Source organism: Mytilus edulis, chromosome 2, assembly GCF_963676685.1.
Source record: "Mytilus edulis chromosome 2, xbMytEdul2.2, whole genome shotgun sequence".
Taxonomy (NCBI): domain Eukaryota; kingdom Metazoa; phylum Mollusca; class Bivalvia; order Mytilida; family Mytilidae; genus Mytilus; species Mytilus edulis.
Genome location: NC_092345.1, coordinates 85,193,296 through 85,209,307, shown reverse-complemented (window position 1 = coordinate 85,209,307; position 16,012 = coordinate 85,193,296). Strand labels below are relative to the sequence as shown.

At 33.6% G+C, this 16,012-nt stretch overlaps 1 protein-coding gene across 1 annotated transcript; it reads left to right on the top strand.

Annotated features, from left to right (window-relative positions):
- The first annotated feature begins 93 nt into the window (after positions 1–93).
- Positions 94–15,021, top strand: LOC139513211 (uncharacterized). The gene is made up of 7 exons (XM_071301501.1): positions 94–295; positions 4,438–4,531; positions 9,538–9,665; positions 10,202–10,289; positions 12,626–12,696; positions 13,296–13,422; positions 14,546–15,021. Exons 1-7 carry the CDS (start codon positions 129–131, stop codon positions 14,600–14,602), a joined length of 732 nt encoding a protein of 243 aa, XP_071157602.1. The 5' UTR covers positions 94–128; the 3' UTR covers positions 14,603–15,021.
- Positions 15,022–16,012: the final 991 nt, after the last annotated feature.

Below are 16,012 nucleotides of genomic sequence, written 5' to 3'. Positions count from 1 at the left end.
TGCTCTCATTTCAGATCTTTATCTACATTAAAGTGTTATCACGTAACAAAGCCCTATGAAACTCAGTTCTCGTATCTATTATCAATATAATCACATGACGATTTAGGTGTAAGTTGACTTAATTCAAAATGTTACAATTTACCTTTGGATGTTCATGTGTTTGTATCATTTTGATTCTATGTAGTTCGAACGTTCTAGCAAAGAGTTGCACTAAAAAATCAGCATGTTCTTGTCTAACAGATTCTGGACATTTAATTGATTTAACTCCATTGGCGAAAAAGGATGGAACCCCTGCGTAAGTTTGTTCTTTTTATTTATAGCAACATGGTTCAGAGTCTAACAATTATTTTGCTGACTCAATAAGATTTGATTTCATGTCAGGAAAGGAACCGTCACTGTTTGCGAAAAAAAAGTGAAATCACATAAATACTGAACTCTGAGGAAAATTCTAAACGGAAAGTCCCTAATCAAATCAAAAGACACAAATCCTTTCATCTACATGGCTCATTCAGTCATGTCTTCTTTTTCTCCAATCAATCCGTGACTGCATTCTTACACACACGACTCAGGTTATCTTCATCAATCAAGTCACAGTTTAATTCTGTTGACTTTTCACTTTTATCAGTTAGCTTCCGATTTTCTCATATCTTACTTTTAACTACCCTCTTCTCCTGAATGTAAGGTAGGGTTCTATTATTTTTTTCGACAATTAACACGAGAAAAGCCCGAAATGTTTTGCAAGTTCGGGGTTTTTTTTTTGTTAAACTTTTGTGTAATGAATTTTTAGTTATCTGTTCAAAAATGCACTGTGTTTTATTCTTATAGATTCTGGAATTTAGTGATTGATTTAAACCATGACAAACTTTATAGAAAATAGCAAACGAAGTTCACTTCTCACACATTTGGTGTCCGTCATCCCATACACAAGAATGAAGGACATTTAAATTTTTAAATTAATCAGTACACGTGCTATGTCTTAGATAAATCTTATAAATTTTATAGTTATCATTGATGTAAACGGAAAACACTTATACCCTGTTATGATTTTTAAAATATCTTTTTTTTACAAAAAACGTGATAAAAAATGTCCATAGCAAGTGAACTTTAAGAAGGATTTCCAAATATGATACTTAAAAAAAAAAAAAAAAAAATAAAGTCAGCGTTTACTGTTGTCAATGGACATTTGAAAATAGCCTTCATACTTTTTTTCTTTTTTCCCTATGTTACTATTGTGGTTATTGTACCTTTGACTTAAAAAAATTCTTAAAAATTCCGATATTCGTCGCAGTTAATTTTTCCATAGCAGATAAGATTGAAAAATGATGAAACAATCTAATTATCAAGATTTTTTTTTAACTCAATGTTTTCTGTTGTCAACTGCATTTTGAAATGCAATCAAAATGACAGTTTATGAATTTGATATACTGTGACCATGATATATTTCGGGGGGAAAATGAACAATTGAATAACACAGATACATTCAAAACCGAGGTTATGTCAATTTACCAAAATTATAAAGACTTAATTTTAATACACATACGAGATATCATTTGTCATAATAAATTATATATCTCGGTGAGCAATTTAAAACTATCAGAGTTTTTATTAAAAAAAAATGTAGGGTTATCTCGCTTGGAAATGTCCAATATTCTTGAACATGGTTAGTTTAAACATATTTATTTATAGTGGATTGTGAAATAAGTTTTGCAACTTATGTTAATCCCTTTCCACTTTGCAGGTGCGAGTTTACAATGCTGATCTACCTAATGTCTATAGATTTTGCCCTTTTAAAAGCGAAGAATTTTATCATTTATTTTCTCCATTTTTGCCTATTATGATCTTTTATCTTGAAATTATAATAGATATAGAGAAACGGTAAGAAGCACAAATGATCAGCAAGATAAGATCTACAAAAAATGTCAAAATCGTCAGACGACTCCTGATTGGAGTAATAGCCCTTTAATGACGATTTAAAAAAAAATTGTCTAATGTCAGAAAAATTAAAATAGGTAGATTGAAACATAAATCAGAAAACTGAAAACTATCAGCAACACAAGATCCATAAGTTTAGTAGTTGAAATCGTCCGATGATACAAGTTTTTATTAAATCAGGAAAATCAATACAAGTATAATTAAAAACCAATTGTTCAGAGAACAATTGAAAGTCTTTCCAAACTAAAGTAATTTGGATAAGAAGGTAGTTTCTTTATACTGATGCGATAAATGATGGTTTAATTATCTTTTTGAGTGATATAAGGGAGATAATATGCTACTACCGGTGAAATTAATGTCACATCCGGTCTCATATGATAGCTTCTTTCACACTGATTCCAAAAATATATAGTTTCTATATACTTTTGTATGTAGAATGGGAGATAATTGGCCACTTCCGGTTTGTTGGAAGTCATTTTTAGTCTTCAGTAATCTGTTCATGTATCTATATGACAAAATATATGGATTCTGGGTACTTTTAGGTGAAAGAAATTGCAAAAATAGCTACTTCCGGTTTTCTAAAGGTCACTTCCGGTAGCCATTTTTCAAGGTCATTAGTCACTTAACCTTTTGTATGAGGTCAAATGTCTTTATAATGAACTTAATTGAAGTTATAATCAAATAACTTCATATCAAGACATTTCAGGGGCACCAACTCCTATAAGATGCCATTTAATTGTATAAGACTAAATGTAACATATCTTCATTACAATAAAGCTGACATTTGCACTTGTTCTTTTATGTGTATCTCTCAAAGTGTCGGAGAAAATGCAAAAACAAGCAAAAGTCACAATTTAGAACTTGACCTTGACCTTTGACCTTGACCTCATTTTCTAAGTTGGGACCCATTGGACTCAAATAAAAACATTCCAGGGTTATACAGTTAACGGTTTATGAGTTAAATAAACATACCGACAAATTTATTTTGTAAAGGTAGATAACTCCTATAAAATTTCATCGAATCGCTTCGCTCCAAATGCGCCAAAAATTACTGAGGATGTAACGAACAATTTGTAAAAAGAATTTTGTCGCTATCTTTTTTTGTTACGAAGGAGATGCACACAGATGATAAACAGTGAATAGGGAGATAACTCTTACAAAGAAAATGGTTCGGCTTAGCAGGGTAAAATTTAAAAGCGCGTAAACTATACGATACCATATGAGAAATATCTAAGCGACATATTGCGAAACAAACATTTATCGCAAGAACAAAATTTGGCGGAAAAAAAAAATAATAATCAGAAGAAAAACAATAAGTCTTTCCACAGAAAAGTGGAAAGACTTAATGATGTCTTCCCCCACATTAACATGATATTACATCACATAAATACATATATATCATGTTTGACAAAATATCAAATCAAGGTTAAATGAATAAAATTACAAAGATTCAAAGCATAATTAATTTTATGTAATGGCATATATTTTTTGTATCATCAATATTTTGTGGGTTAATTAAACTAATAATGGTTTTCATAACTTTTTCAGGGCGCAGATCTTGATTAAATAGTTGTTTTCTATAATTTTAAATTTTTTTGCAATAAATAAGGTTATGTTTTTCATCCTCTATTTGATTACAGTTCAAGCATATTCTGTTTTCTCTCTTAAATTTTGGTCTGAAATATCTGCCCTTTTCAATCAAAAAAGGGTGGGAACTAATTCTTAATTTTGTAAGATTTCTTGTTAAGATACCTTATTAGAGTTACTGACCTTTAGTGGCAATTGTTACCACTTTTTCCCCCATTTTCGTCATATATCTTATAAGTTACAATAGATAGATAGAAGCTTGAAATAGCAAAAATGATCAGTCAGATAAGATCTACAAAAAAGTCTAATGGCCGAATTCTTTAGTAGACTCCTGATTTCATTTACTGCCTTTTAGTGACAATTTATTACCCATTTCTAGTGTTTTGCCCCTTATCTTGAAAACTATTACAGATAGATAGCCATTTCAAATACCAAATTGATCTGGATGAAATTTTCTTTGACTCCTTGCTGAAAGAGGTCTTGTTCATTAATGACTATATTTACCGACTTTTTGTGTTTTTGATGTTTATCTTTCAAACTATGAAAGATAGATAGATACTTTTAATAGCAAAAATGATCAACAAGATCAGATCGACAAATGAGTCAAATTTTGCTGAAATCTTTATTAGACTCTTGATAGGAGTGACTGCCCTAAAAAGACAACTTTTCTTTTTTTCTGCGTAATTGTGACGAAAACTAAAGATGAACAGAAATTATGATCAGAAAAAAAAATCAGCAATACAAGATCACTAAAACATATTTTTGTCACGAATTCATGAATTCCATCCTAGTCCACACAGTTGAAGAGTATTCATTGTTGAAGTTGCACATGCACCTATAGATGAGTTACACATGCTCTTTAGAGCCTCATGTCTTATAACACAGAATTAAACAGAATTTTTGCGCATTCTTTTACAGATATGCAGATATAATTGACCCTAATGGACAAGCAGATGCTTATGCTTGGAATCCATGTAATGCTTTTACTCTCAACGACTGTAATAATGTGGCAGTGAGTATCCTACATCATATTTCTTTAAAAGAACAAAAATCAATACACATTGTTTTTTTCTTTCATATACATGGTTATTGAATGGTGTTGAATATTTCAAGTGACATGGCTGTGGCGATTACCAGAGGCAATTTGTTTCAGTTCTCGACCATGTCCTACAGTTGTTTGTAGCTGGTCAGGGGCGGATCCAGCCATTTTAAAAGGGGGGGGGGGGGGTCCTAACCCAGGACAAAAAGGGGGGTTCCAACTACATGTCCCCATTCAAATGCATTGATCGTCCAAAAAAAAACCCGGACCCCCCCCCCCCCCCCCCCCCTGGATCCGCGCCTGCTGGTTGTAATAGGTTTGAAAGATTGGTTGTACGACTACAGTTTTTCGCTGTTTTTTTGTAAGTATTTTTTGTTTGCCTATGGCAGAGACATATAATACAATTGTAATATATGTCTCTTCCTATGGCTACACGGTCACTTGCAATTTTGATAGGCGAGTCTTGATTCTTTGAGCCTCGTTTTTAGGCTTTTCAGTGCTAGTTCATATTTCATGTTGCAGACACTGGATTTATTTTTTATGTCAGCTGATTACAAATATAAGCATGCTCTTGGATGAATTTGTAGATGATTTGGAGGTTTAAGTATTTGAGTGTGGCGATAATACAAGCGGATTCCAGTTTAGGGAAGACCGTGGTATATTTTGTCAAACATTTGAATATATAGTCTAGTAGATATCTTTAGTTCAGTTTTCATAATTTTTTGTTATATCGCATTCAAAGAGCTGTTTTTCTCATGATCTTTTACTCGTGAAGCCGTGTTGGCGAGGGTTAAGTATGTTATTCCCCTCTACTAGTCGGTTCAAAACTTTAGACGAATTTTTGTATATGTTATACATCAATATATCTTGGTATTTTGCTATTTTGATAGGTAACAGATATATAGATGACCTTATATTTAATATTCATATCAAATATATTTAAAAATATTTCTTTATTGTTTAGCTAGCGCAAAAACATATGTCATGTGTACTGGTTTACGCATGGCTGCATAACTTCCAGTGACAAATAATGAATGAAAAAATAGTGTCATATCATTCACAGAAAGAAACGAATATGCTAAAAAAAAAGAGAGGGTTTCTTATCGTCGAGTTGCAAGTTGCGAGTTAAGAAAGTCGAGTTGCGAGTTAAGCAAGTCGAGTTTCGAGTTACAAAAGTCGAGTTGCGAGTTACGAAAGTCGAGTTGCGAGTTACGAAAGTCGAGTTGCGAGTTACGGAAGTCGAGTTGCGAGTTACGAAAGTCGAGTTGCGAGTTACGAAAGTCGAGTTGCGAGTTACGGAAATCTAGTTGCGAGTTACGAAAGTCGAGTTGCGAGTTACAAAAGTCGAGTTGCGAGTTACAAAAGTCGAGTTGCGAGTTACGAAAGTCGAGTTGCGAGTTACGAAGTCGAGTTGCGAGTTACGAAGTCGAGTTGCGAGTTAGGAAAGTCGAGTAAGTCGAGTTGCGAGTTACGAAAGTCGAGTTGCGAGTTAGGAAAGTCGAGTAAGTCGAGTTGCGAGTTACGAAAGTCGAGTTGCGAGTTACAAAAGTCGAGTTGCGAGTTTCAAAAGTCGAGTTGCGAGTTACAAAAGTCGAGATGCGAGTTACAAAAGTCGAGTTGCGAGTTAAGAAAGTCGAGTTGCGAGTTAAAAAAATATTGTTTACACCGAATTTTCAGGTTTGATTCACATTTGATAAACAAATCATGCATGCACCTGAACTTAGTTATTCCCGTTATTGTGGGATTTGAAACAGTTTATGTGATACTTATTTATTAGAGTCTAATATAAGTTAAGTTCTGGAAGCATTTAAAAAAAATAATGTATCCTTAATGGACGAGATCGATCTTATTTAATTCAATGCGTTTACACTACAACAAAAAAAGAACCGATCTGACCATAAATTACCTTTCGTAAACAAATAATCCTAAAAATAGAATAGTAAAGGAAATTCTGCATCTCACGCAAACTATAACACATTGCAAAATCATTGAGAAAATAGTTTGCTCATTGGAATTTCGTATGGACTTATTAATCATTATTTTGGATCGTACATCACAAGTCATTAAACAAAGATATGTGTGTAAACTATATATCTATCGCTAAATAACGAACGGCCAATGCGTTTGAAGATGAGGATTTGCAGCAAACAAATAGAACTTATTGATTTAGAAGATAATAAAAAAATAGCCGAATCTATGTTTACTTTTCGTATTCCATCCATCATTTTTAAACACGCCGAACATGCGCAGATTTATTTTCATATCTGAATATATATTAACATTCACCTGACAAAAGCGATCGATCTAAACATTTAAACCTTGAAAAAAGATCGATTCAAATAAGATTAATCTTTTTAAAACTACATCGATATATATATATAGACTTTTTAAATCCGATTGAAGATCGATATTTTCCGTTTTCATTATTACATCCATCGTTTTGAAAAACGTGTGTTTTTGCCGCCAAACATAGGTAGTAATTTCCATGCAATCGTGACAGATATGTATAATAAAAGTGAATTATGTGCGAAAATAGATAATGTGCTTACTTCTAATTTGTATTCCCAAATTGAAGTAAACGAAGGGGATATTTTGAATCCCAACCTTTTTAAGATTTTTATAAAAGAATTTAACCGGATGCATTAAATGAAACCCTAGATGCTGTTGATATAAATGACCGCAAAATTGAGTGCCTCATGTATGCAGAGGATCTTGTTATTTTTTGTCTAGTTCCAAGGCAAGTCTTTCAAACACGAGTGTTTAGAGGTCACACTATCTAAACCCAAAGTTAATATGTTTAACAAACCTGGAAAAATTTTAAAAGAATATTTGTATTGCGAAAAAGATATAATAGAATGAGTTTACAATTATAAGAATCTAGGTTTAAAATGTATATTGACTTTTTAAGAATGGAAAGGGAGAGCTATACAAAAAATCACTATAAGCAATATTCAAATTGCGAACTTCATCATCTTACAATCCAAGTAATTTTACTCTATAACATATATATATATATATAGTGCAGGCGATTTGGTGTCACGATATCACAGTAGCATGGGTTCGAATCCTGGCGAGGGAAGAACCAAAAATTTGCGAAAGCAAATTTACAGATCTAACATTGTTGGGTTGATGTTTAATTTAATTAAGTTTAAAATAACTTATAATTGACAATATCAAACATGTGAACACTTCTATATAACTCAAGTTTAAACCTAAGTGACTCAGTTTAATAAGTTACCCAATAATTTCAGAGGCGGATTTAGGAGGGGGCGGGGCCAGGGGCCCCCTTTTTGGGAAAAAAAAGTGTTTGCTTATATAGGGAATCACTGAAGCGTGACTGGAGCGGGCCCCCTCTTAGGTCAGTCAGTGGGCCCCCACTTATGAAAATTTCTGGATCTGCCACTGACTTTAAAAAAATACGTATGAAATCACGATGTAGCAATAATCATTTTATACTTTCCAATTAAATCTTACCTGTAAATGGCGCAAATATAGTTTTTACAATAGTATCTTTGACAGCTACATTTATAAAATAAAGAATAAAAATGGGGAATGAGTCAAAAAGACAGCAACCAAATCAAAATATACAATTCAACCAAAGGTCATTAGGTCTACAAATTAACACAGCGAAAAATCACACACCTAGAGGAAGCCCTGAGCAGGCCCGAAACACAATATAGATAGATAAAGAATGTAGACGCCATTCTATGCTGCTAAATATAAAGATGAACCAAAATTAAAATGTATACAAGAGCAACAAAGGCTAAAGGTTCCTGAAATTGGTCAGACACAAAAAAGCGGCGTGTTTAAACTGGTTTTATTCACGCCCATCATATCCCCTTCATTTCTAGCCAATGCATAAGACATATATAATTTTAACATCCTCAATTTTTAGTGTCACTGACAAACAATAAATTTTGCGGTCACTAACGAATATTGCCCGGCTCCGCAGCTGCCCCAAAAAGCCCACTTTAAACGAAATCTGCAGAAGGGGTGTTTTACATATATGAAATATAGTTTAGTTGCTATGTCCCTTTACGTTTAATACGACGGTGCTATGTATGAAATTTTAAAATAATTAAAATGCAAGCCATCTGCTGTATTTCAAAAGGCTATCTGCTTCTTCAGAAAATACTAAACGTAGTGATTATCTAGTCCATTTTATTTTTACAAGAGACTCAAATAGAGTCCAAACCACAAAAATAATCAACAACACTATATACAATTCTATAAGAAATCATCATTCAGAAATGTTATCAGTTACACCAAAAAATTGAAATATTTTAGTTTCCACATTTTTACGCAATTCGACTTTTGTAACTCGCAACTCGACTTTCTTAACTCGCAACTCGATTTTCTTTACTCGCAACTCAACTTTTGTAACTCGCAACTCGACGTTCGTAACTCGCAACTCGACTTTTGTAACTCGCAACTCGACTTTTGTAACTCGCAACTCGAATTTTGTAACTCGCAACTCGACTTTCGTAACTCGCAACTCGACTTTCTCAACTCGCAACTCAACTTTTGTAACTCGCAACTCGACTTTCGTAACTCGCAACTCGACTTTCGTAACTCGCAACTCGACTTTCGTAACTCGCAGCTCGACTTTCGTAACTCGCAACTCGACTTTCGTAACTCGCAACTCGACTTTCGTAACTCGCAACTCGACTTTTGTAACTCGAAACTCGACTTTCGTAACTCGCAACTCGACTTTTGTAACTCGCAACTCGACTTTTGTAACTCGCAACTCGACTTTTGTAACTCGCAACTCGACTTTCGTAACTCGCAACTCGACTTTCTTAACTTGCAACTCGATTTTCTTAACTCGCAACTCGATACTCGACAACAAGTGAATCTCAAAAAAAGAATTGACAAAACAGAACATGTTAAAGCTTGCATGAACAGTCGTCAATTAAACCCCTTGACCTACAGTACACTGGTTATCCCCTAACATGCTGTATATTATATGTACTTTTCAGGTATGTCACGAAATAATATCTGGGCCAATATTCCAATACGTACCTATAGGCACACAGGACAGCGCAGAATTCTCATACGACGGAGATCAACTACAAATAGCTTACAGTGATACGCAAAACGCCGAACAGTAAGTTCCCTAAATAAATAAATGAAGTTCACATATTGCGGTTTTTATTCAACGCAATCCTTCGTGTACTATAGAGATGGTCGGATGACCGAGTTCCAGAGAGCACCCCAAAAGATATGCCATTAAAAGAATCGTGCCCTTAAGAAGCTTAGTCATATTAGAGTTCTTATCATAGACCAAAGTTAAAAATATTCAATGGATCACTGTTGTGGAAACACTGTCCATTTTATTTTTCTACGATATTTTAGTGCAGCACATTTTTGGTTGAATCAAGCGTGTTCATGTAACGGTGCATTTAATCAAATAAACGATCGTTAACCTGATTTTAACAAACTCTTGATAAACAATCAACTCCTTTTCGTTCCTTTTTCATACAGCCTTTGAAACAATCTTAAAGTATGCCCGGAACATATGAATAAAAGGAAGGTGTGGATTATACGTCAGTGATCGCGAGAGAAACCCAACGAAATTAACCAAAAGATAACAGAATGAGAAGTTTTACACATGTATCAATTTGTGGGTATTATTTATTTCAGAAAGGCTGTAATCAATTTGGTATGTGACAAATCAGTACACGGAGACTTGACTTCCCTTGGACAGGACATTCCTCCAACAGGAACTTTTGTAAGTATATTTATCTTTCCACATTGATTTATTTAAAACAAGATATGCCAACCAGAGAATTTTGTTTGTATATCACGGTGCCCTCAATTTCACACGACAACATATTTGCGGTTGTAAACCACCCGAGGTTACATTTTCTAATTTATCAACCGACCGACTAGTTAGATTTAACTGCGCAACGTGAAAGGGCTTCTTATAGTAACCACTTGTATGGACTTGTATGTCGCAACTTGACACAAGGGGTCGTGCGGCTTACTTGTATACAGTCAAGTCTAGTTGTTTCGATCATTGCAGCACTCCGTTGACATACTATAGTGGGTCAACAGGTTTTACTGTTTTACTGTTTTGCTGTTTATGGGACAAATTTAATTCGAAGATATATTTGCTGTACTGTTAATGGTTACTAAGTATTAAGTGTCTTATAAATAAAAAAAGTTTACGAAACCTTAGGTGACTTACAATTTATGAGTGCCTTGCAGTTTATAAGACCTTTAGTGTCTGACAGTTTGTGAGGCATTTTGTGTCTTACAGTTTATGGAGCCCTATTGTCTTATAGTTTATGGGGCCTCAAGTGTCTTACAGTTTATGAAGCCTTTAGTGTCTTTCGGGTGATGAGCATTGATGTGCTTTACAAATAACGTGACCTTGAGTGCCTTACAGTTCAGAATGCCTGGTATTCCTTACAGTTCGTAAGGCAAGTGACATGCTTAAAGTCTCACAGATTACCTTAGCCGTATTTGGCACAACTTTTTGGAATTTTAGGTCCTCAATGATCTTCAACTTTTTTTAAAATTGTTTGGCTTTATAACTATTTTGATCTGAGCGTCACTGGTGAGTCTTATGTAGACGAAACGCGCGTCTGGCGTATCAAATTATAATTCTGGTACCTTTGCTAACTATTTACAGTTTATGAGGCTTGGTGTGTGTAACAGTTAATATATCTTTTAAGTTATGATGTGCGCCTGTCTTATAGTGTTTAAGCCCTTATGTACCTTTCAGTTTACGATGCCTCCGTGGCTTTAGTGTATGAGGCTTGGTGTGCCTTACAGTGTATGAGGCTTGGTGTGCCTCACAGTGTATGAGGCGTGGTGTACCTTACAGTGAATGAGGCTTGGTGTGCCTTACAGTTTATGAGGCTTGGTATGCCTTACAGTTAATGAGCTAGGCGTGCTTAATCTGGTGTTCCTTACAGTATGTGAGGCTTGGTGTGCCTTACAGTTTATCAGATTTGTTATGCCTTACAGTTAATGAGCTTGGCGTCCTTAAAGGGGGTGTGCCTTACATTTTGTGAAGGCTTAATCTGGTGTTCCTTACAGTATGTAGCTTGGAGTGCCTTACGATGAGGTTATGAGGCTTTAGATGGTGTTCCATACAATTTTTGATGCTTGGTGTGCCTTACAGTTTATGAGGTTTTGGTGTGCTGGAAGATACCAATGGGGTCAATAAAAACTCAGAAGTCATAAGAAACTAACAACGCCTTCGAAAAAAACGAAAGACGACGCAATATAAGCAAGTTCATAAAACACTGCATGAAAAACTGATGCCACTTACCCCTTAAAAATTACATCCGAGTTATCTGAGGTACCCCGAAAGGGTTAGCAGATCCTGATCTTTAAGTGGCAATCGTTGTGTTACTTGTTGTAAGTACAAATGGTAAGTACACATTCGCCGAAGATTCTCATTCGGTGATAGTACTAGTAAATCGAACGGCATTGTTGTTTTGACATTTGGAAGTTGGAACATATCTGTAGTAATCTGTAGACACAGATATTCCATAACGGTGACGTCTAACAATTCGTAATGGCGTCCATAACACTTTCGAACTGGTAATTTTACTTCTCAGAACCCTTGGTTTAATAGTTTCATTGTAAGCAACAACCCTCTGTTATGGAAATCATGATTTGAAACGCTCTGGAATTCGTTTCAACTCGGAAAATATGCTAGTATACTCCATATGAACGCGCTGCTTAATTGTTGCTACATATAAATGGAAAATTTACAATTGTAAAGATAAAATCCCCAATTTAGTCGTACAGTTTTGTTCTCTACCGACCCTAGTTGTTAATTTCCAAATGTAAGTCAAGTTATGAGGCATACTAAACTGTATCTTGTACCCTTTAATTCAAGTTCAATGGGTTTAAAGCATTATAAGCTTCACTATATATTATATTTACACTTATTTTCTGTTAGTGTTAGTATAAAGTTTGTCAGTGGAGGCTTAATATTTCTTTAGTATTGTATTTTCAGATGTTTTCGACAACCTCTGTAATTCTACAACCCTTACGGGACCATGATATAGAGTCTCTGGCAGAATAATGCAAACTTTCCCTTTTCAGTTGTTCCAGTTGAAGTCCAAATACGTCTGTGATTCATCTGGATTATCTGTAGGCTCTATACTATGTATAGGGTAAGTTATTAATAATTCTTCATTTCGGGGTACGGATAGATAACATGTGTTTTAGAATATATATATGTATACACTTCTACATTATTGTCAGGTTCAGAGGGTATTAATAAATGTTTTGAAACGCACCTTTTTATTGTGAATTTATCAAAGTCGTCTTCGGCCCAATGACTGGGATAATTGGAGGAAAAAAACGAATGTCTAGTTCTTATATTATGATACTTTGATGGTTGAGAGATGTTAAATCAAGTTAAGGCACGATTATATAAATTCTGATTTTGAAATGTCGTGTCACTTTACCCTCTGGTATCTTTCGCCCCTCTTTTACGGACATGCATGTCCAAAGTATAAATAGCACGAGAAAAGACATACCTGTATATTTATACTGAGTAACATAAAAAGTTATATTTGTTAAGTGCTGCATAAATACAGTACTGCTTATGTGCAATTTTCAAAACGTTAACGCTGTAAAACTCGTGTGCTCTATTTTTCAATCTAATTAAAATATAGATCTCCCAATATATAGTATAACGCGAGCAGCTATCTATATTTGAATTAGATTGATCTATTTTGTCCTATTTTTATGTGGTTTTTTTTTGTAGGTTTGTATCTTTATTGTTTCTGTACATACTTATCGGAATACTCGTTCAAATATTTATACGTAAAGAATCTGGTAAACGAGTTATACCAAATCATGACTTTTGGGTTGCTGTACCAGTATATATAAAGGTAAAAATAATATGTTGTGTATATTTTTGTGACTTTGTCAACATTGGATATTTTAATCATTCGAAAGAGCATTTTTGAGGGTTTTTTTTCAAATTAAAGCTACTAGTATAAGATAAGATAAGATAAGATAAGATAAGATAAGATAAGATAAGATAAGATAAGATAAGATAAGAATTTTATTAATCTAATCAAGAACCCATAAAGGGCATCATTTTACAACAATATTATGACAATATGATTGAAAAAAGCAAAACAGAAAACTAATGCCATACCATATTGGTGAAAATAACGTATGGGAATTATTTCATGTACGCCTAAATGACGGTTATTAACCAATTTAACTGTGTTTTGCAATTATCTTTGGAACTATTATTTTGAAAGAGAAAAGTAAAGTTCATTTGAAAGATAACTTGAGTATCTACAAGTTATGAAAGTAGTCAATATACTTTCCGTTGGATGTGCTGTCCTAAAAAGAGTTGACCATACAAAATAAAATCTTATTGATCTGGATCAAACTGGTTGCAATCCAATGTGGTATATGACATCGCCATTGCCCCTATACTACTGTTGCTATAAAAATTGATGTTATATAGGTACCCTTCTATGTGAAATTTCCAGGCTCATTGGGGCCCGTTATTGTTTTACGGAAATTAGGCTTCGAGACGGTTTACTTGCTGAATATATACAAAGCTTCTGTATATAAAAAAAGTCAATTCAAACTGTTTCGCTTTTTTAAACTTGACACACTCAGGGCAAAGTTTAAATATTTTCACTGTATGTTGGTAAGAGGGTCATTTTGACCAATAAAGAAATTCATACCAGTAAGAGTTCTGGTCACTTGATAACTCTTCATTTTGAGTTGTATATCCTGTATAACTCATTGATTGAAAACCTTGCGTAGGCTTAGACAATCGTTTTACTCCTGTCACTTACATACGACAGACATAATGTAGTAGCTAATTGCTTCAAACATGTAAGTAATTAAAAAGGTATGATAGGGAATATTTGACCTTATACAAAAGTATTGACCTTATACAAAAGTATAAGTATTTCATATATATAAAAATGTACACCCTATTGTAATTATAGTTCATGAATTTACTGAATTTATACTTTTTTGTAGGATGGTACTCGTTTTGTTATTGGGAGAGGAAAAGTACGAACATACGATGCAATTTAATTTTATCTCGCAGTTTAAATCTATACAGTCATTATAGAATACTCATTTTTATTTTTGTATAACAGTTGTTTGTTCGTATGATAATAATATACATTTGTGTAATTGGTGAAGATGTTCTGCTTTATTCGGAGTTGTCCTTCGTTGATCGAAAAAAAATTCAATGCATATATAAGAGCCACACATGGATAGTTTTATGTCCTCTTATAGTACGTTTGTATTATAGTTATTTGTTTATGGAGATAACTTTTAGGCGTTGTGGAAATAAAGGCGATATTTCTATTATGCATGTTATTTCCGTTATGACTAAAATGGAGAAAAGAAAGTAGACAAAAAGATGAATTTATGGAGAAATGATTCATGTTAAATGTACACCCGTATGGAATCATCAATTAAATGAATGTATACTTGTTGGTTTTAAAGACTTTGTGTTTAACTGAATTTATTCATTTTATTCACGGTAGATTAAGTTTGAGTATATACAATTGATAGAAAAATGAGCAACATGGGTCAATTAAAAAACATGTATCGCATTCAAACGAATGAAATAATATTAAGCTCATGTAATACTACCATGATCCTACCCAGTCTATAAATTAGTGTCGTTTCTAGATTAAAAGTAAATATGGTCAATCAGAACAGTACAAACTAATAACAAGCAGGCATCGAAATTGAAACTAGCTTGTATGTTTCACTGACTACTTTCTTTAAAGACGACTGTAAAAAGATTCTATAGGGGTGCTAAGTCTCTCATCAGTTTGTTCATTTCTGTTGTATAATCATAAAAACAAGGAGATGAGGGTGGGATTGCAAATGAGCCAACTATCAAAATTAATAGCGAACAAAGGACAAGCATGTAAATAATTATGGGTCGACCAACATACGAGCTTCAACAATGAGCAAAAACAAATGCTGTAAACTATGTTATAAATGTCCCCGACATGACAATATCGTGAAAAAAAACAACCAAAAGGCGAAAACCAACTGTCTGATCTTTGGTAACTGCAGCGCTATTTTAGTATAAAATATTTTTTTGAAGCCATCAAATTACATATTACATCAAACTTGACTGATTTAATTCCAGTTTACAAATTTCAAAACTCCGTAGATGGTAGAATTCCACAATTCACTATTCACTCATGATTATTTTTGCAATAACTTACGTAATATAATGTTCAAACTTCAATAATACATAAAATTTTGTTTTTTAATCCTCCGTGTTAAAAAAAAACCCAATAAAAATCTTATATATATAGATATTTATCTAGCTGACACTTGTTTATATTAATGTAAAGGTATTTGGTGTTCACATTTTTTTCAATCGACTGCATCTCCAAAGTGATTGATATTAGCAGATCTGTCAAAATAAAAATAGTTAATTGTTATAAAAATACGTAATCATCTTACGAAGTT